Source organism: Nesoenas mayeri (genome assembly GCF_963082525.1).
Source record: "Nesoenas mayeri genome assembly, contig: SCAFFOLD_181, whole genome shotgun sequence".
Classification (NCBI taxonomy): domain Eukaryota; kingdom Metazoa; phylum Chordata; class Aves; order Columbiformes; family Columbidae; genus Nesoenas; species Nesoenas mayeri.
The window spans coordinates 15942-37205 of record NW_027660030.1 but is presented as its reverse complement, the minus strand read 5'-3'; the positions used below and the strand labels follow the sequence as shown (position 1 = coordinate 37205).

Sequence of the window (21264 nt, the reverse complement as noted above, 5' to 3'; positions counted from 1 at the left end):
TGAACGGGCGCTACGGGACCCCCACCCTGCACCAGGTGGGACACGGGGGGGGGGACACGGGGGGGCGTGGGGGGGGACACGGGGGGACATGGGAGGGGGTGTATGGGGAACATGGGGGGACACAACTGCCACTACACCAACCTCAATGGGGGCTATGGGACCCCCACCCTGCACCAGGTGGGACACGGGGGGGCATGGGGGGGTCATAGGGGGACATGAGGGGACACGGGGGGGGGGACATGGGGATACGGGGGGGACATGGGGGGGGACGTGGGGGGGAACATGGGGGGGACACAACTGCCACTACACCAACCTCAATGGGGCGCTATGGGACCCCCCACCCTGCACCAGGTGGGACACGGGAGGGCGTGGGGGGGTCATGGGGGACATGGGGGGGACATGGGGGGGGACATGGGGGGACACAACTGCCACTACATCAACCTCAATGGGCGCTATGGGACCCCCACCCTGCACCAGGTGGGACACGGGGCGGGACACGGGGGGACATGGGGGGGGACATGGAGGGGACACATGGGGGGACATGGCGGGGGTGTATGGGGGACATGGGGGGGACATGAGGGGGACATGGGGGGCATATGGGGGGACATGGAGGGGACACATGGGGGGACATGGGGGGTTGTATGGGGGACATGGGGGGGTCATGGGGGGGACTCGGGGGGGACATGGGGGGGACATGGAGGGGGACATGGGGGGACATTGGGGGGGACATGGGAGGATATGGGGGGACATTAGGGGGACATGGGGAGGGACATTGAGGGGGACATGGGGAGGGACATTGAGGGGACATGGGGGGACATGGGGGGGGACATGGGGGGGACACGGGGGGACATGGAGGGGGGGACATGGAGGGGGGGACATGGAGGGGGTGTATGGGGGACATGGTGGGGGATATGGTGGGGGATATGGTGGGGGATATGGAGGGGACATGGGGGGGGGACATGGGGGGACATTGGGGGCATGGGGGGGACACGGGGGGACATGGGGGGGGACACGGGGGGAGTGTATGGGGGACATGAGGGGACATGGCAGGGACATGGGGGGATATGGGGGGACATGGAGGGGGGGACATGGGGGGACATGGGGGGGTGTATGGGGGACATGGGGGGGATATGGGGGGGGACATGAGGGGGTGTATGGGGGGACATGGGGGGGATATGGGGGACATGAGGGGACATGGAGGGGACACATGGGGGGACATGAGGGGACATGGGGGGGTGTATGGGGGACATGGGGGGGGATGTATGGGGGACATGGGGGGACATGGGGGGACATGGGAGGGTGTATGGGGGGACATGGGGGGACATGGAGGGGACATGAGGGGGGTGTATGGGGAACACGGGGAGACATGGGGGGAACACGGGGGGACATGGGGGGGGTGTACGTGGGACATGGGGGGGACATGGGGGGACATGGGGAGGGTGTATGGGGGGACATGGGGGGACATGGGGGGGACGTGAGGGGACATGGGGGGGACATGGGGGAGGTGTATGGGGGACATGGGGGGGACATGGGGGGGCACGGGAGGACATGGGGGGGACCTATAGGACCCTATAGAGCACCTTGGGTCCGCTCTGCCCAGTGATGGGGGGGGAGAGACCCTATAGGAGTGATAGGGGTGGGGAACTCAGCAACCTATAGGGGGGGTCTATGGAGGGTCTATAGGGGTCTATAGGGGTCTATAGGGCACCTATAGGGCCTGATGTTCTCCCCAGGGCATCAACTGGTTCCCCTGGAAAGGCTTCGACTTCTCCATCCCCTTCACCGAGATGAAGCTGCGGCCGCAGCGCGACTGAGGGACCCAGGCGTCCGGGAGGGGACCCAGGCGTCCGGGAGGGGACCCAGGCGTCCGGGGAGGGGACCCGGGAAGGAGACGGAATGTATATGTGGGGGGGGGACACACAATAAAATCTGCTGTGATCCCTCCCTCACTGTGAGGGGAGGAGGGGACCCAGGCATCCGGGAGGGGACCCAGGCGTCCAGGAAGGGACCCAGGCGTCCGGGAAGGGACCCAGGCGTCCGGGAATGGACCCAGGCGTCCGGGAGGGGTCCCACCCCCAAGCGGTTTAAGTTTAATAGCGCGACGCTGCTATTGAAATAAAGGTTAAAAAATGGGGGGGGTCTTGGGGTCTCTTTGGGGGTCTTGGGGGGGTTTTTGGGGGTCACATTGGGATCCCATCTGTCCCATGTCCCCCTTATGTCCCTTTGTCCCCTCCCTCCTGTCCCGTGTCCCCTCGAGCGTCCCCACGTGTCCGCCGTCCCCACCCCGCGGGACCCAGGAGTGCCCCAGGGGACCCAGGAGTGCCCCGTGCAGACGCAGCAGCTTTAATGACCTGGGGACAAAGTGACACATGGAACAGGGGGTGGTGGCACTTTGGGGACACCGGGGGGTGCTTGGGGGGGGGGGGGGTTCAGTGACATCGCGGGGACACAGACTGGAGGGTGGTGGCACTTTTTGGGGACACGGTGGCACTTTTTGGGACATGGTGGCACTTTTTGGGACACGGTGGCACTTTTGGGGACACGGTGACAGCGGCTCAGGTCGGACACTCCGGCTTCTTCTGGGGGGCCTGTGGGGACAAAGAGGGCATTGAGAAGGGGACCCAGGCGTCCGGGTCACCCCCAAAGGGACCCAGGAGTGCCCCTAAAGGGGACCCAGATGGCCCAAAATAACCTGGGTGCCCCCACCCCCCCCCCAAAAGGGGACCCAGGCATCCGGGGACCCCCCCTGCAAAAGGAGCCAGGAGTGCCCCTAAGGGACCCAGGCGTCCGGGTGGCTCCACTCTCCCCCCTCAAAAGGGACCCAGGCACCCAGCCCCACCCCCAAAAGGGGACCCAGGAGTGCCCCAGAAGGGACCCAGGCGTCCAGGTGGCCCCACTCTCCCACCTCAAAGGGGACCCAGGCATCCAGCCCCACCCCCCTCTCAACCCCAAAAAGGGACCCAGGAGTGCCCCAGAAGGGACCCAGGCATCCGGGTGGCCCCACTCTCCCCCCTCAAAGGGGACCCAGGCATCCAGCCCCACCCCCCTCCCACCCCCAAAAAGGGACCCAGGAGTGCCCCAGAAGGGACCCAGGCATCCGGGTGGCCCCACTCTCCCACCTCAAAGGGGACCCAGGCATCCAGCCCCACCCCCCTCTCAACCCCAAAAAGGGACCCAGGAGTGCCCCAGAAGGGACCCAGGCATCCGGGTGGCCCCACTCTCCCCCCTCAAAGGGGACCCAGGCATCCAGCCCCACCCCCCTCCCACCCCAAAAAGGGACCCAGGAGTGCCCCAGAAGGGACCCAGGCATCCGGGTGGCCCCACTCTCCCCCATCAAAGGGGACCCAGGCACCCAGCCCCACCCCCAAAAAGGGACCCAGGAGTGCCCCAGAAGGGACCCAGGCATCCGGGTGGCCCCACTCTCCCCCCTCAAAGGGGACCCAGGTGTTCAGCCCCACCCCCAAAAAGGGACCCAGGAGTGCCCCCAGCAGGGACCCAGGCGTCCGGGTGGCCTGACCGGTGTGACCGTGACTCCGGCGACGGCCTCGATGGCCCCGGCAGGCGGGAAACCACGTCCAGGATCTCGGAGGGGATCCGGGCGACCCCCACGGGCCCCGCGGCGGCGCCCACCAGCGTCACGCGCCGCGTCCCCAGCAGCGGCTGCGCCACGGCCTCCCGCCACCTGAAAACGGGCGTTTCAGCCCCAAAACGGCCATTTTTCACCCCAAAAACGGGCTTTTTCACCCCCCAAAATGGCCATTTCAAGCCCAAAATGGCCCAAAACGCCCCAGAAATGGCCATTTCCGCACCCAAAATGGCCAAAAACGCCACAGAAATGGCCGTTTCCACCCCAAAAATGGCCAAAAACGCCCCCAAACGGCTATTTCCACCCCCAAAATGGCCCAAAACGCCCAGAAACGGCTGTTTCCACTGCAAAAATGGCCCAAAACGCCCCAGAAACGGCCATTTCCACCCCCAAAATGGCCCAAAAACACCCCAGAAACGGCCATTTCCACCCCAAAATGGCCAAAACGCCCCAGAAACGGCTGTTTCCAATGCAAAAATGGCCAAAAACGCCACAGAAACAGCCGTTTCCGCCCCCAAAATGGCCCAAAACGCACTGAAAACGGCCATTTCCACCCCAAAAATGGCCCAAAACGCCCCAGAGATGGCTGTTTCAACCCCAAAATGGCCAAAAACGCCACAGAAACGGCCGTTTCCGCCCCCAAAATGGCCCAAAACGCACTGAAACGGCCATTTCCACTCCAAAAATGGCCCAAAACGCCCCAGAAACGGCCATTTCCACACCCAAAATGGCCCAAAACGCCCCAGAGATGGCTGTTTCAACCCCAAAATGGCCAAAAAACGCCACAGAAACGGCCGTTTCCGCCCCTAAATGGCCCAAAACGCACTGAAACGGCCATTTCCACCCCAAAAATGGCCCAAAACGCCCCAGAAACGGCCATTTCCACACCCAAAATGGCCCAAAACGCCCCAGAGATGGCTGTTTCAACCCCAAAATGGCCAAAAACGCCACAGAAACGGCCGTTTCCGCCCCTAAAATGGCCCAAAACGCACTGAAACGGCCATTTCCACCCCAAAAATGGCCCAAAACGCCCCAGAAACGGCCATTTCCACACCCAAAATGGCCCAAAACGCCCCAGAAATGGCCGTTTCCACCCTAAAAATGGCCCAAAACGCCCCACAAACGTCCATTTCCACCCCAAAATGGTCATTTTTCAACACAAAAATGGCCCCAAACCCACCCGTTCCACCCCACATTTAACCCCCATAAAGAACCCAAAATACCCCCAAACCCCCAAAATGCCCCCAAACTACCCACTGAACACCCCCAAGTCATCCCCAAACCCCCCTGGGCACCCCAAAATACCCCAAATTTAACCCATATAACACCCCATATTGACCTCAAAGTGCCTCAAATTCCACCCCACGTAACTTAACCCACCTAATTCCCCCCAAACAGCCCCAAATTGCCCTTGGTGACCCCAAAACCGCCGGAATTCGCCCCAAACCTGCGGGAGGCGCTGCAGCACCATGTCGACCACGGCGGCCTCGGGGTAGCGGGCAAAGGCCTCGGCTTTGGCGGCCGCCTGCGCCGCGTCGGCCTGAGAGCGCGCGCCAGCGCGTCCGCGCGCGCGCCGACCCCGTCACCTGCGGACATTGGGGACATGGGGACACGGGGACGGGTCACACGGCACCTCCAGACCCCGGGTTGGGGGACACACGGGGTCCCCAGAACCCCAAAATGGGTGGGTCTCGGGACTCCCGGGTTGTTATTGCGCCAACATGGCGTAGTCGGCACCTCCGGATACAATGGGGACATTGGGGACATTTGGGACAGTGGGGACATGGGGACATGGGGGGACATGGGGACAATGGGGACGGGTCACATGGCACCTCCCGACCCCGGGTTGGGGACACACGGGGTCCCCAGGACCCCAAAATGGGGGTCTTGGGACTCCCGGCTGTTATTGCGCCAACATGGCGTAGTCGGCACCTCTGGATACAATGGGGACAATGGGGACAATGGGGACATTGGGGACATGGGGACATGAGGGACACAGGGGACATGGGGTGACATGTGACATGTCACCCCCGCCCCAAGCCAGGTCACCCGGACGCCTGGGTCCCCACCCAGACACCTGGGTCCCCACCCGGACGCCTGGGTCCCCCATTCTCACCTTCATGGCTTCAGCCTCCGCCTCCGCCTCCATCATCAGCTGCGCCCTGCGGAGGGGGCGGGGCTTAGAGGGGCGGGGCTTAGAGGGGCGTGGCATGGAGGGGGCGGAGCCTCGGGGGACAGGCTTCCCTCTTAAAGGGGTGGTTTCTATTAAAAGGGCGATGGCTTCAGCATGGTGGGGTCCACCCCATGGGGCAAAGGGCCACTTAAAGGGGGCGGGGCTTCCCAAGGGGTGGGGACCGCCCACTGGGGGCGTGGCTTGGGAGAAGATGGACAGGTGTCCCTTATAAGGGCAACGCTTTCCTTAAAGGGGCAATGGCTTCGCGCAAGGGGTCGGGCCTAGCAATGGGGGGGGTGCAGCTCCTCTTAAAAGGGCAACGGCTTTACACAAGGGGTGGGGCTCCCTATAGGGTGCATAACTTGTTATAAAGGGGTGGGGCTCCTCTTAAAGGGGCAACGGCTTCGCCCGAAGGGTGGGGGCCCACCTCTAGGGGGCGTGGCTTGCTATTAAGGAGTGTGTCTCCTCTTAAAAGGGCAACAGCTTTACACAAGGGGTGTGCCCCCCTATAAGGGGTATGACTTATTATAAAGGGGCGGGGCTCCTCTTAAAGGTGCAACGGCTTCGCCCAAAGGGTGGGGCCCACCTCTAGGGGGCGTGGCTTGTTATTAAGGCGTGTGGCTCCTCTTAAAAGGGCAACGGCTTTACACAAGGGGTGGGGCCCCAAGTCTAGGGGGCGTGGCTTGTTATTAACGAGTGTGGCTCCTCTTAAAGGGGCAACACCCCCAGCCAAGCCAGTGGGTGGTATCCACCACCTGGGGGGGGTGGGGTTTTTTGGGGAGGGGGCGTGGCTTGCTGGGGAGGGGGCGGGGCTCACCGCTGGGCCTCGGCCAATCGCTCGAGCCGGTAGCGCTCGGCCTCGGCGGGTTTGCGCACCGTGGCCTCCAGCTCGCGCTCGCGCCGCCCGACCTCGTGCTCCTGCAGCTGCGCCCGCTGCGCCCGCTCCACCAGCGCCACCTGCGCCCGCTGCGCCGCGATGGCCTGCTGGGTGCGCGCCACCTGCGCGCCGCGACGCTCAGCGCCACGGGGCACCCGTGGAACGCCCACAGCACCCATGGAACGCCCACAGCACCCACGGAACGCCCACAGCACCCACGGAACGCCCACAGCACCCATGAAATGCCCACAGCACCCACAGCACCCAGTGAGCACCCGCAGCACTCAGTGAGCACCCGCAGCACCCATATGAACCCACAAAGCAGCCACGGCACCCAGTGAGCACCCACAGCACCCATATGAACCCACAAAGCAGCCACGGCACCCAGTGAGCACCCACAGCACCCATATGAACCTCCAGAGCACCCACAGCACCCAGTGAGCACCCACAGCACCCATATGAACCTCCAGAGCACCCACAGCACCCAGTGAGCACCCACAGCACCCATATGAACCTCCAGAGCACCCACAGCACCCAGTGAGCACCCACAGCACCCATATGAACCCCCAGAGCACCCACAGCACCCAGTGAGCACCCACGGGACCCACAGCACCCATATGAACCCCCAGAGCACCCACAGCACCCAGTGAGCACCCATAGGATCCACAGCACCCATATGAACCCTCAGAGCACCCACAGCACCCAGTGAGCACCCACGGGACCCACAGCACCCATATGAACCCCCAGAGCACCCACAGCACCCAGTGAGCACCCACAGCACCCAGTGAGCACCCACAGAGCACCCACAGCACCCAGGAGCACCCACGGGACACACGGAGCACTCACAGCATCCATATGAACCCCCAGAGCACCCACAGCACCCAGTGAGCACCCATGGGACCCACAGGACCCATATGAACCCAAAGCACCCACGGGACACACGGAGCACCCACAGCACCCATATGAACCCCCAGACCACCCACAGCACCCAGTGAGTACCCACAGCACCCATATGAACCCTAGAGCACCCACAGCACCCAGTGAGCACACACAGCACCCATATGAACCCCCAGAGCACCCACAGCACCCAGTGAGCACCTATGGGACCCACAGGACCCATATGAACCCTCAGAGCACCCACCCACAGCACCCATATGAACCCCCAGAGCACCCACGGGGCACACGGAGCACCCACAGCACCCATATGAACCCCCAGAGCACCCACAGCACCCAGTGAGCACCCATGGGACCCACAGCACCCATATGAACCCTCAGAGCACCCACAGCACCCATGGAACACCCACAGCACCCATATGAACCCTCAGAGCACCCACAGCACCCAGGGAGCACACACAGCACCCATATGAACCCCCAGAGCACCCACAGCACCCAATGAGCACCCATGGGACATACGCAACACCCAGAGCACCCAGTGAGCACCCACAGCACCCATATGAACCCCCAGAGCACCCACAGCACCCAGGGAGCACCCATGGGACACACGGAGCACCCATAGCACCCATATGAACCCCCAGAGCACCCACAGCACCCCAGGGATACGAAGGACCCAGGCGTCCGGGGAACGACCCAGGCATCTGGGGAGGGACCCAGGATTCCGGGGAGGGACCCAGGCGTCCGGGGAGGGACCCAGGCGTCCGGGAGGCGGTACCTGGAGCTGATAGGCCAGGTCGGCCTGGGCCTTGCGGGCGCTGACGGCGCCGTCGCACTGCGCCTGTTGCAGCTGGAAGTCGCGTTGAGCCCTCGCCGTGGCCGCTTCGCTCAGCAGCTGCGCCGACACCTGCTCCTGGCGGGCTCGGGCCTCCTGGGGACATGGGGGACATGGGGACACCGGGACGGGTCACACGGCACCTCCAGACCCCGGGTTGGGGACACACGGGGTCCCCAGAACCCCAAAATGTGGGTCCCCGGACGCCTGGGTTCTCTGGTATTCGGCCACTGTGGTGTAGTCGGCACCGCCAGGTACAACCGGGACATGGGGATATTGGGGACATTGGGGGCATGGGGACATTGGGGACATGAGGACAAGGGGACGGGTCACATGGCACCTCCAGACCCCGGGTTGGGGACACACGGGGTCCCCAGAACCCCAAAATGGGGGTCTCGAGACTCCCGGTTGTTATTGCGCCAACATGGCGTAGTCGGCACCTCCGGATACAATGGGGACAATGGGGTCAATGGGGAGAGTGGGGACATGGGGGACATTGGGGACATGGGGACACGGGGATGGGTCACACGGCACCTCCAGACCCCGGGTTGGGGACACACGGGGTCCCAGGAGCCCAAAATGTGGGTCCCTGGACGCCTGGGTTCTCTATGATTCCACCATCGTGGCGTAGTCGGCACCTCCGGATACAATGGGGACAATGGGGAGAGTGGGGACATGGGGACATGGGGGACATGGGGACACGGGGACGGGTCACACGGCACCTCCAGACCCCGGGTTGGGGACACACGGGGTCCCCAGAACCCCAAAATGGGGGTCCCCGGACGCCTGGGTTCTCTGGTATTCGGCCACTGTGGTGTAGTCGGCACCGCCAGGTACAACCGGGACATGGGGATATTGGGGACATTGGGGACATGGGGACATGGGGGACATGGGGACACGGGGACGGGTCACACGGCACCTCCAGACCCCGGGTTGGGGACACACGGGGTCCCCAGAACCCCAAAATGTGGGTCTCGGGACTCCCGGTTGTTATTGCGCCAACATGGCGTAGTCGGCACCTCCGGATACAATGGGGACAATGGGGACATTGGGGACAATGGGGACATTGGGACATGGGGGGGGACATGGCGATGGGAGACACAGGGGGACACAAGGGGACATGGGAGGGACACAAGGGGACATGAGGGGGACACAAGGGGACATGGAGGGACATAAGGAGACATAGGGGGACACAAGGGGACATGGGGGGACATGGCGGGGACATAAGGGGACATGGGGGGACACAAGAGGACATGGGGGGACACAAGAGGACATGGAAGGGACACAAGGGGACATGAGGGGAACATAAAGAGACATGGGGGGACACAAGGCGACATGGGGGGACACAAGGGGACATGGGGGGACACAAGGGGACATGGGGGGACACAAGGGGACACAAGGGGACATGGGGGGAGACATGGGGGGACATTGGGGGGACACAAGGGGACATGGAAGGGACACAAGGGGACATGGAAGGGACACAAGGGGACACGGGGGGGACATAAGGGGGACACAAGGGGACATGGGGGGACACAAGGGGACATGGGGGGGGACATGGGGGGACATTGGGGGGACACAAGGGGACATGGGGGGACACAAGGGGACATGGGGGGAGCATAAGGAGACATGGGGGGACATGGAGGGGACACAAGGGGACATGGGGGGGACATAAGGGGACATTGGGGGGACTCAAGGGGATATGGGGGGACATAAGGGGGACACAAGGGGACATGGGGGGACATGGGGGGACAGGAGGTGACACGTTGGGGACCTTGAGGACAAGCAGGTGAGAACCCAGTGACATGGGACAGAGGGGACACTGGTGCCATTGGGACCTTAGGGAGGAATTGGGGGACACAAGGGGACATGGGGGGGACCCAAGGGGACATGGAGGGGACACAAGGGGACCCGGGGGGTGACAAGGTGACAATGGTGACACTCACGCGGATGCCGGCGTCCCTCTTGGCCTCGGCCTCCCCGACGCGGGCGTCGCGCTGAACCTGCGCCGTGCGGCCCTTGCCCAGCGAGCGCAGGTAGTCCTGGGGACAATGGGGACATTGGGGACAATGGGGACATTGGGGACAATGGGGGACACGGGGGGACAAGGACACACCCCCCCCAGCCACCACCACCCCTGGGATTGGGTGTGTTGGGTGTCCTCAAGGGCTCTGGATGGTCCCCAATGTCCCCATTGTCCCCAACGTCCCCATTGTCCCCAATACCCCCATTGTCCCCAATACCCCCATTGCTCCCATTGTCCCCAATACCCTCATTGTCCCCATTGTCCCCGATACCCACATTGTTCCCAATGTCCCCATTGTCCCCAACGTCCCCATTGTCCCCAATGTCCCCATTGTCCCCAATGTCCCCAATGCACCTGTTGTCCCCAATGCCCCTGTTGTCCCCAATACTCCGATTGTCTCCATTGTCCCCAATGCCCTCATTGTCCCCAATTTCCTCATTGTTCCCAATACCCCCATTGTCCCCATTGTCCCCAATACCCCCACTGTCCTCAATGCCCCCTTGTCCCCAATTTCCTCATTGTTCCCAATACCCACATTGTCCCCATTGTCCCCAATACCCCCACTGTCCCCAATGCCCCCTTGTCCCCAATATCCCCATTGTCCCCAATGCTCTGTTGTCCCCAATGTCCCCATCGTTCCCAATGCCCCCATTGTCCTCAATGCCCCCATTGTCCCCAATGTCCCCATCGTTCCCAATGCCCCCATTGTCCCCAATGCCCCCACAGTGTCCCCAATTTCCTCATTGTTCCCAATACCCCCATTGTCCCCATTGTTCCCAATACCCCCATTGCTCCCATTGTCCCCAATACCCCCATTGCTCCCATTGTCCCCAATGTCCCCATAGACCCCGTTGTTCCCAATGCCCCCATTGTCCCCAATACCCCAATTGTCCCCAATGCCCCATTGTCCCCAATGCCCCCATTGTCCCCAATGCCCCCATTGTCCCCAATTTCCTCATTGTCCCCAATGCCCCCGTTTTCCCCAATGTCCCCATTGCCCCCAATACCCCCATTGTCCCCAATACCCCCATTGTCCCCAATGCCCCTATTGCCCCCAATACCCCCATTGTCCCCAATGTCCCCATTGCCCCCAATACCCCCATTGTCCCCAATACCCCCACTGTCCCCAATGTCCCCATTGCCCCCAATACCCCCACTGTCCCCAATACCCCCATTGCCCCCAATACCCCCATTGTCCCCAGTGTCCCCGTTGTCACCTGGTCATCCTGGATGTCCTTGAGCGTGTAGCTCACGACGCTGATGCCCATGTTGACCAGGTCGGACGAGGCCACGTTGAAAACCTGCTCCGAGAACTTCTGCCGGTCCTTGTAGATCTCCTGGTGGGCGGGGCCAGAGTGGGCGGGGCTTCCGGGAGGGGGCGGGGCCAAGGGGTGGAGCCTCAGGGTGGGCGGGGCCACCAAGATCCAGCTGGGGCCAATGGGGACCTTCGAGCTCTAGTGGGACGCGGGGGTGGGCGTGGCCTCACAAAGGGGTGGGGCTTGGGTGGGTGTGGCCATAGGGGCGTGGCGTCGGGAGTGGGTGGGGCCACCGAGGGCCAAAGGGAGGAGCCTTTGGGAGTGGGGCTTCCGTGGGGTGGGGGCGCCGGGGGGTGGAGCTTATGGGGGTGGAGGCCTTGGGGGGTGGAGCTTATAGGGGTGGGGCTTATGGGGGTGGAGTTTATGGGGGTGGGGGCCTTGGAGGGTGGAGCTTATAGGAGTGGGGCTGGGGGGGTGGAGCTTATGGAGGTGGAGGCCTTGGGGGGTGGAGCTTATAGGGGTGGGGCTGCGGGGGTGGAGCTTATGGGGGTGGGGCTTATGGGGTGTAGCACATGGGGGTGGAGCTTATGGGGGGGTGGAGCTTATGGGGGGGTGGAGCTTATGGGGGGGTGGAGCTTATGGGGGGGTGGAGCTTATGGGGGGCTTATGGGGGGTGGGGCTGCCTGGGTGGAGCTTATGGGGGTGGGGCTTATGGGGGTGGGGCTTATGGGGGTGGGGCTTATGGGGGGCAGGGCTGCCGGGGTGGAGCTTATGGGGGTGGAGCTTATGGGGGTTGAGGCTGCCAGGGGTGGAGCTTATGGGGGGCTGGAGCTTATGGGGGGCAGGGCTGCCGGGGTGGAGCTTATGGGGGTGGAGCTTATGGAGGGTGGGGCTTATGGAGGGTGGGGCTTATGGAGGGTGGGGCTTATGGGGGGGTGGAGCTTATGGGGGGGTGGAGCTTCCAGGGAGGTTCCTGGAGGGGTTGAGGCTTCTGGGGGGCGGGGTTATGGGGTGGGTGGGCGTGGCCTCCGGCACCTCCACGGTCATGTGGGCCATGATGGCGCGTTGATGCCCCTCCAGGGTCTCCAGGGCGATCTGGGCGATCTCGGCCTCCGACTTGCCCAGGAACATCTGACACGCGGCCGCCAGCATCTCCTTGTTCTGCCCCTGGATCTTCACCTGCGGACACGCCCACGCGTCACGTGACCACCCACGGCACCCCCCACACCCCCCCGCGGCATTGCCCCTTTAAGAACAAGAAGGGTGTGGCGCTATGGCATTGCCCTTTTAACCCTTTTAACATAATAGGTGGGGTCCGCCCTGACAAGCCCCTTTTAAGACAACCCCGCCACCGCAGCGGCATTGCCCTTTTAAGAACAAGAAAGGTGTGGCGCTATGGCATTGCCCTTTTAAGACCCTCCCGCACCCCACACACTATAATAACCCCTTAAGGGGGGGGGCTGCAGCAATGCCCTTTTAAGAGAATGGGTGGGGTCCGCACCGACGAGCCCTTTTTAAGACACCCCCTCCCACACGCTACATCAGAGAAATCCCTACAGCGCATTTTGACATGCTGCCTCTTTAAGAGCTGGTGGGGCCCACCACAGCAAAGCCCCTTTAAGGACCCCCTATAACCAACATTAACTCCCCCACACCCAGCCAAGCCCTTTTTAAGGGAATTAGTGGGGCCCACCGCGACTTAACCCTTTTAAGACCCCACCCCCCCAACACGCTGCCATCACCCCTTTTAAGAGTCTAAGGTGGGGCCCACTGTGACTTAACCCTTTTAAGACCCCCCTCTCCAACACGCTGCCATCGCCCCTTTTAAGAGTCTAAAGTGGGGCCCACTGTGACTTAACCCTTTTAACCCCCCTCCCCAACACGCTGCCATTGCCCCTTTTAAGAGTCTAAGGTGGGGCCCACTGTGACTTAACCCTTTTAAACCCCCCCCAACACGCTGCCATCACCCCTTTTAAGAGTCTAAGGTGGGGCCCACTGTGACTTAACCCTTTTAAGACCCTGCCCCATTAATACGCTGCCATCACCCCTTTAAAGAGTCTAAGGTGGGGCCCACTGTGACAACTCTTTTAAGACCCCCCCCAACATGCTGCCATCGCCCCTTTTAAGAGTCTGAGGTGGGGGCCCACTATGACTTAACCCTTTTAAGAGCCCCCCATAACACGGTGACATCTCCCTTTTAAGAGTCTAAGGTGGGGCCCACTGTGACTTAACCCTTTTAAGAGCCCCCCATAACACGGTGACATCTCCCTTTTAAGAGTCTGAAGTGGGGCCCACCACTGCGCCTCTTAAAAGGGCAACGCCGCTGTTTTCAGGGCTGAGCTGTGGGGACACGGGGGGGGTGTTTTGGGGTGACGGTGACACCGTGGGGGTGACGGTGACACCCTGGGGGTACCTGCGCGATGCCGGTGACCGAGATGGGGACCCCGTGCCGGGTATAAACCTTCTCGCTGCGCACGTTGAGCGTCAGGGTGTTCAGGGAGATCCTGGGTGGGGGGTTTGGGGGGGTTTGGGGACACGTGTGACACTCGTGTCACCCCCCCCCGTGTCCCCCCCCCAATGTCCCCAATGTCCCCTCACCGCTGGATCTGCTGCAGACACGGCACCACCAGCACCCGCCCCCCCGCCACCATCACGGGGGGGCTGCGGCAGAAACCTGCGGGGACACGGACACGGCGGTCAGGGGGGACCCAGGCGTTCGGGAGGGACCCAGGAGTCCGGGAGGGACCCAGGAGTTCGGGGATGGGACCCAGGAGTTCGGGGATGGGACCCAGAAGGCTGATGGGGGGACCCGGGAGGGGACCCAGGCGTTCGGGAGGGACCCAGGCGTCCCATGGGGGGACCCAGGAGGTTGATGGAGAGACCTGGGAGGGGACCCAGGCGTCCGGGAGGGACCCAGGAGTTCGGGGATAGGACCAAGGAGGCTGATGGGGGGACCCAGGCGTCCGGGGATGGGAACCAGGAGGGGACTCAGGCGTCCGGGAGGGACCCAGGCGTCCGGGGATGGGACCCAGGAGGCTGATGGGGGGACCCAGGAGGGGACCCAGGCGTTCGGGAGGGACCCAGGCGTCCGGGGATGGGACCCAGGAGGCTGATGAGGGGACCCGGGAGGGGACCCAGGCGTTCGGGAGGGACCCAGGCGTCCGGGGCACACTCACCCGACACCACCATGGCCTCGTTGGGGCCGCACGTGAAGAACATTCTGGAAGCGGCTCTGGGACCCCCCGGGGACCCCCGACCCCCCCCCCCCACGGGGCTCGTTCCTCCCGCTGCGGCGCCGCCCCACCCGCCGCGATCCCGTCAGCCCCCGCGGGTTCTGCCTAGCGACGCGTGACGTCACAAGCTGCGCGCCGTCCCATTGGACGCTCCGCGGAGTTGGGGGATTTATGTGGCTCTAAAGCCTCCCGAGAGACGCGGGATCCTCCCCTCGTGTCCCCCGTGTCCCCTGTGTCCCCCTATAGCCGCCCTATAAAGCGCTGCCCCTCAAATGGTGCAGTTTGGGCAAGCGCCCTCAACAGACATGGCGGCGGCGTCTTCAGCGGAGCCCCCTGCGCTTGCGCGACGAGCGGCGGGCGGGCGCCTTTCCCCGCGCGCATGCGCACGGCGTTCTGCGGGGGGGGCGGTGAGGGCGGTGAGGGCGGAAGCGCGGCTGCGCGGCGGCGCTCTGCGCATGCGCGCCCGGAAGCGCCCACCCCTGCATAAGAGGCCGGGAAACCCCGCTCGGCCCTCTTTTCCTCACGGAGCCGCCGCTGCCGCCGCCACGTGAGTTCGGCGGGTCCGGGGGGGCCCGGACCGGGGGTTGAGGGGTCCAGGGGGGGTTTAGGGGGGGTCGTGAGGCCTTTTGGGGGGGTCGTGAGGCTTTTTAGGGGGGTCATGAGGCATTTTGGGGCCGGGGGGTTGGGGGGCGCTGAGGCGGGAATGGGGGGTTCCGCCCTCAGGGAGCCCCAAGGGGGGGAATTAAGGGGGGGGGGGTTTAAGCGCGAATTGGAGGCGCTCAGGGGGTGTGGGGGGGGAATTGGGGGCACCCCGGGTGGGATTTGGGGCTTCAAACCGCGTTGGGGGGGGGGGGTTGAGCCCCCAAGCCGGGGGGGACGTTGCCCCTTTAAGAGCCGCGCGGTGGGGCCCACGCTGCCCCTTCAAAGGGCAACGCGCCCCCCCCCCCCCCAGTTCTCCCAGTTTGGGCTGGGAATGGGCTCTCGTCGCTTTGTGGGGGTAATTAATGAGGGTTAATTAAGCCCCCTGCTCATTTGGGGGTCTTGGGGGGGTCCCTGTGCCTCCTACCCCCCCAGTTTCATTTCCAGTATCTCCCAGTTCATACTGGGAAGGTCCTTTCAAGGCTCTTTATGTTCATTGGGACCCTGAAATGCTTCATGTTTGGTTTGTAATTAACGTGGGTTAATTAAGCCCCCGCTTATTTGGGGGTCTTGGGGGGGTCCCTGTGCCCCCTGCCCCCCCCAGTTTCATTCCCAGTATCTCCCAGTTGATACTGGGAAAGTCCTTTCAAGTCTCTTTGTCTTCAGTGGGATCCAGAAACAGTTTTGTGTTAGTAATTAACAAAGGTTAATTAAGCCCCCGCTCATTTGGGGGTCTTGGGGGGGTCCCTGTGCCCCCTCCAGTTTCATTCCCAGTATCTCCCAGTTCATACTGGGAAGGTCCTTTTAAGTTTGTTTTCCATAGGACCCAGAAACACTTTAGTTTTGCGTTAGTAATTAACAGAGGTTAATTAAGCCCCCGCTCATTTGGGGGTCTTGGGGGGGGTCCCTGCACCTCCTGCCCCCCCCAGTTTCATTCCCAGTATCTCCCAGTTCAAACTGGGAAGGTCCTTTCAAGGCTCTTTATGTTCATTGGGACCCTGAAATGCTTCATGTTTGGTTTGTAATTAACATGGGTTAATTAAGCTCATTTTGGGGGGTCTTGGGGGGGGTCCCAGCGCCTCCTGCCCCCCCAGTTTCATTCCCAGTATCTCCCAGTTCATACTGGGAAGGTCCTTTCAAGGCTCTGTTTTCACTGAGACTCTGAAATGCTTCATGTTTTATTCGTAATTAACATGGGTTAATTAAGCCCCCGCTCATTTGGGGGTCTTGGGGGGGTCCCAGCACCTCCTACCCCGCCCAGTTTCATTCCCAGTATCTCCCAGTTCATACTGGGAAGGTCTTTTCAAGTCTCTTTTTCTTCATTGGGACCCTGAAATGCTTCATGTTTGGTTTGTAATTAACATGGGTTAATTAAGCCCCCGCTAATTAGGGCTGGTTTGGCAGGATGAGCGACTGGGAGACGGCGCCGGCCGTGACCGAGACCCCCGACATCAAACTCTTTGGGAAATGGAGCACGGACGACGTGCAGATCAACGACATCTCCCTGCAGGTGGGGGGATGGGGGGCCTGGGGGTCCCCGGGGGGAGTTTGGGGTGGGGGGGGTCTCGGGGGTGGGGTGGGGTGGGGGAGGGGTTTGGGGGGTTTACGGGGTTTTTGGGGGTGGTTGGAGAACCTGGAGAAGGTTCTGGAGAAGGTTCTGGACAATGTTGAGATTCTGGAGAACCTGGAGAAGGTTCTAGAGAAGCAGGAGGAGGTTCTGGAGACTCTGGAGAAGGTTCTGAAGACTCTGGAGAAGGTTCTGGAGAAGGTAGAGAAGGTTCTGGACAATGTTGAGATTCCGCAGACCCTGGAGAAGGTTCTGGAGACAGTTGAGGAGGTTCTGGAGAAGGTTGAGAAGGTTCTGGAGAAGGTTGAGGAGGTTCTGGAGACCCAGGGGAAGGATCTGGAGAAGGTTGAGAAGGATCTGGAGAAGGTTGAGAAGGATCTGGAGACAGTTGAGGAGGTTCTGGAGAAGGTTGAGAAGGTTCTGGACAAGGTTGAGATTCTGGAGACCCTGGAGAAGGTTCTGGAGAACCTCGAGAAGGTTCTGGAGACAGTTGAGGAGGTTCTGGAGAAGGTTGAAGAGGTTCTGGAGACCCTGGAGAAGGTTCTGGACAAGGTTTCTGGATAAGGTTGAGATTCTGGAGAACCTGGAGAAGGTTCTGGAGAAGCAGGAGAAGGTTCTGGAGACCCTGGAGAAGTCTGGTTGGTTGAGGGTCTCCAAGGCTGGTTGGTTGGTTGATTGGTTGAGGGTCTCCAAGGCTGGTTGGTTGGTTGATTGGTTGAGGGTCTTCAAGATTGGTTGGTTGGTTGATTGGTTGAGGGTCTCAAAGGCTGGTTGGTTGGTTGATTGGTTGAGGGTCTTCAAGGCTGGTTGGTTGGTTGATTGGTTGAGGGTCTTCAAGGCTGGTTGGTTGGTTGATTGGTTGAGGGTCTCCAAAGCTGGTTGGTTGGTTGAGGGTCTCCAAAGCTGGTTGGTTGGTTGAGGGTCTCCAAAGCTGGTTGGTTGGTTGAGGGTCTCCAAGGCTGGTTGGTTGGTTGAGGGTCTCCAAGGCTGGTTGGTTGGTTGAGGATCTCCAAGGCTGGTTGGTTGGTTGATTGGTTGATGGTCTCCAAGGCTGGTTGGTTGATGGTCTCCAAGGCTGGTTGGTTGGTTGATTGGTTGAGGGTCTCCAAGGCTGGTTGCTTAAGGATCTCCCAAGCTGGTTGTCCAATGGTGTTCAAGGCTGGTTGTTGAGGGTCTCCAAGGCTGGTTGGTTGGTTGGTTGAGGGTCTTCAAGGCTGGTTGGTTGGTTGGTTGGTTGGTTGAGGGTCTCCAAAGCTGGTTGGTTGGTTGAGGGTCTCCAAAGCTGGTTGGTTGGTTGAGGGTCTCCAAAGCTGGTTGGTTGGTTGAGGGTCTCCAAGGCTGGTTGATTGGTAGGTTGGTTGAGGGTCTCCAATGCTGGTTGGTTGGTTGGCTGATGGCCTCCTAATCCGATTGGCCACCGCCGTGGCCCCCCCCCCGCAGGACTACATCGCGGTGAAGGAGAAGTACGCCAAGTACCTCCCGCACAGCGCGGGGCGCTACGCGGCCAAGCGCTTCCGCAAGGCGCAGTGCCCCATCGTGGAGCGCCTCACCAACTCCATGATGATGCACGGCCGCAACAACGGCAAGAAGCTCATGACCGTGCGCATCGTCAAACACGCCTTCGAGATCATCCACCTGCTCACCGGGGAGGTCGGTGGGGGCGGGGTTGGGTGTTGGAGGGGCGGGGTTGGGTGTTGAGGGGGTGGGTTTGGGTGTTGAGAGGGTGGGGTTGGGTGTTGAGAGGGTGGGGTTGGGTGTTGAGAGGGTGGGGTTGGGTGTTGAGAGGGTGGGGTTGGGTGTTAAGAGGGTGGGGTTGGGTGTTAAGAGGGTGTTTTGGGGGGTGTTGGGTTTTGGTGGGTGTTGGGTTTTGGGTGTTAAGAGGGTGTTTTGGGGGGTGTTGGGTTTTGGGTGTTAAGAGGGTGTTTTGGGAGGTGTTGAGTTTTGGGGGGTGTTGGGTTTTGGGTGTTGAGGGGTGGGGTTGGGTTTAAAAGGGGGTTTTTGGGGGGTGTTGGGTTTTGGGTGTTAAGAGGGTGTTTTGGGGGGTGTTGAGTTTTGGGGGGTGTTGGGTTTTGGGTGTTGAGGGGTGGGGTTGGGTGTTAAAAGGGGGTTTTTGGGGTGTGTTGGGTTTTGGGTGTTAAGAGGGTGTTTTGGGGGGTGTTGAGTTTTGAGGGGTGTTGGGTTTTGGGTGTTGAGGGGTGGGGTTGGGTGTTAAAAGGGGGTTTTTGGGGGGTGTTGGGTTTTGGGTGTTAAGAGGGTGTTTTTGGGGGTGTTGGGTTTTGGAGGGTGTTGAGTTTTGGGGGGTGTTGGGTTTTGGGTGTTGAGGGGTGGGGTTGGGTGTTGAGGGGGCAGGGTTGGGTGTTAAGAGGGTGTTTTGGGTGTTGTTGGGTTTTGGGTGTTGAGGGGGTGGGTTTGGGTGTTGAAGGGGTGCGGTTGGGTGTTCAGAGGATGGGTTTGGGTGTTAAGAGGGTGTTTTGGGTGTTGGGTTTTGGGTGTTGAGGGGGTGGGGTTGGGTGTTGAGGGGGTGGGGTTGGGTGTTGAGGGGGTGGGTTTGGGTGTTGGTTTTTGGGTGTTGAGGAGGTGGGGTTGGGTGTTGTTGGGTGTTGTTGGGCGTTGGGTGTTGTTGGATGTTGGGTGTTGAGGGGGTGGGTTTGGGTGTTGGAGGGTGGGTTAAGAGGGTGTTTTGGGTGTTGTTGGGTTTTGGGTGTTGTGTTGAGGGGGCGGGGTTGGGTGTTATGGGGGCTCTAGATCTCGGGTGTTTTGGCCACTAGAACGTTGAGCTTTTGAGCTCTAGAACTTGGGCTTTTGAGCTCTAGAACTCGGGCTTTTGGTCCCTGGGTGGCCCTTTTTGGCCCCATAGGAGGCTCTTTCGTAACCCCCCCGTCCCCCCCCCCATCCTGTCCCGTCCCAGAACCCCCTGCAGGTGCTGGTTAACGCCATCATCAACTCTGGCCCCCGCGAGGACTCGACGCGCATCGGCCGCGCCGGCACCGTGCGCCGCCAGGCCGTGGACGTGTCCCCCCTGCGCCGCGTCAACCAGGTGCGCGTCCCCCCCATAAAAACACCCCCAACCCTCTCATTCACACCCCAAAACCCCCCTTTCTCACCCCCAAAACACCCTCTTTGGGGCCGTTTCAGGCCATTTGGTTACTGTGCACCGGGGCGCGCGAGGCCGCCTTCCGCAACATCAAAACCATCGCCGAGTGTTTGGCCGACGAGCTCATTAACGCCGCCAAGGTAACGAGATGGGGACTTAATTAGCGCCTTTAACACTTTACCCCCCCCTAAATTCATCCACCCACACCCCCTTTTTTGCTCATTTTGCCCCATTTCTTGCCGCCCCCCCCCAGGGTTCGTCCAACTCTTACGCCATCAAGAAGAAGGACGAGCTGGAGCGCGTGGCCAAGTCCAACCGTTAATGTCACCCGCGGCACCCCCGGCAATAAACATCGCTTGGTTGTGACCCCTCTGGGTGTTTTGGGGCTGGGGAGGGGGGTTGGTTGCGGTTTCGGGGGGTTCTTGTCCCCCCGCCATGTCCACAGGTTTGGGGTGTTGGTGTTCCCACATTGGGGGGTGACAAGACAGTCGGTGGATCTGGCACAGTTGAGGTCTGGGAATGAGCTGGGCCTAAGAACAGTCAGATCCGGGAACAGTCAGATCCAGGAACAATGAGACCCAGGATAAGCCGGATTCAAGACCAGCCTGGAACCAGGTTTAGCCTGATCTAGGACCAATTGGATTGAAGAACAACTGGAGTGAAGTCAGATCCAGGAACAGTCAGATCCAGGAACAGTCAGATCCAGGAACAGTCAGATCCAGGATAAGCCGGATCCAAGACAAGCCTGGAACCAGGATTAGCCTGATCTAGGACCAATTGGATCGAAGAACAACTGGAGTGAAGTTGGATCCAGGGACAGTCAGATCCAGTAACAATCAGATCCAGGAACAATCAGACCCAGGATAAGCCGGATCCAAGACAAGCCTGGAACCAGGATTAGCCTGATCTAGGACCAATTGGATTGAAGAACAACTGGAGTGAAGTTGGATCCAGGGACAGTCAGATCCAGGAACAATCAGACCCAGGATAAGCCGGATCCAAGACAAGCCTGGAACCAGGATTAGCCTGATCTAGGACCAATTGGATCGAAGAACAACTGGAGTGAAGTTGGATCCAGGGACAGTCAGAT

At 61.2% G+C, this 21264-nt stretch overlaps 3 protein-coding genes across 3 annotated transcripts; 2 read left to right on the top strand and 1 right to left on the bottom strand.

The window, feature by feature from the left end:
- Positions 1-2555: 2555 nt before the first annotated feature.
- FLOT1 (flotillin 1) lies at positions 2556-14937 on the bottom strand (the record flags this gene model as incomplete). Its single annotated transcript, XM_080364448.1, is given in 15 exon segments — positions 2556-2588; positions 3518-3555; positions 3558-3675; positions 3677-3682; positions 5034-5150; positions 5152-5172; positions 5703-5748; positions 6577-6758; positions 8306-8458; positions 10306-10401; positions 11603-11722; positions 12677-12820; positions 14055-14145; positions 14240-14315; positions 14818-14937. Coding segments are annotated over 15 exon segments (1284 nt in total). The 5' UTR covers positions 14861-14937.
- On the top strand, positions 10739-11313 carry LOC308052366 (uncharacterized protein; the record flags this gene model as incomplete). The annotated part of the gene is given in 4 exon segments (XM_080364447.1): positions 10739-10777; positions 10780-10823; positions 10825-10887; positions 11112-11313. Coding segments are annotated over 4 exon segments (348 nt in total), but the record flags the coding sequence as incomplete, so codon positions are not given.
- A 430-nt stretch (positions 14938-15367) lies between the features above and the next one.
- RPS5 (ribosomal protein S5) lies at positions 15368-20540 on the top strand. The gene is made up of 6 exons (XM_080364449.1): positions 15368-15421; positions 16918-17023; positions 18521-18730; positions 19989-20117; positions 20216-20314; positions 20428-20540. The coding sequence occupies exons 2-6, from the start codon at positions 16919-16921 to the stop codon at positions 20494-20496; spliced, it is 612 nt and encodes a 203-aa protein (XP_080220575.1). The 5' UTR covers positions 15368-15421; position 16918; the 3' UTR covers positions 20497-20540.
- Positions 20541-21264: the final 724 nt, after the last annotated feature.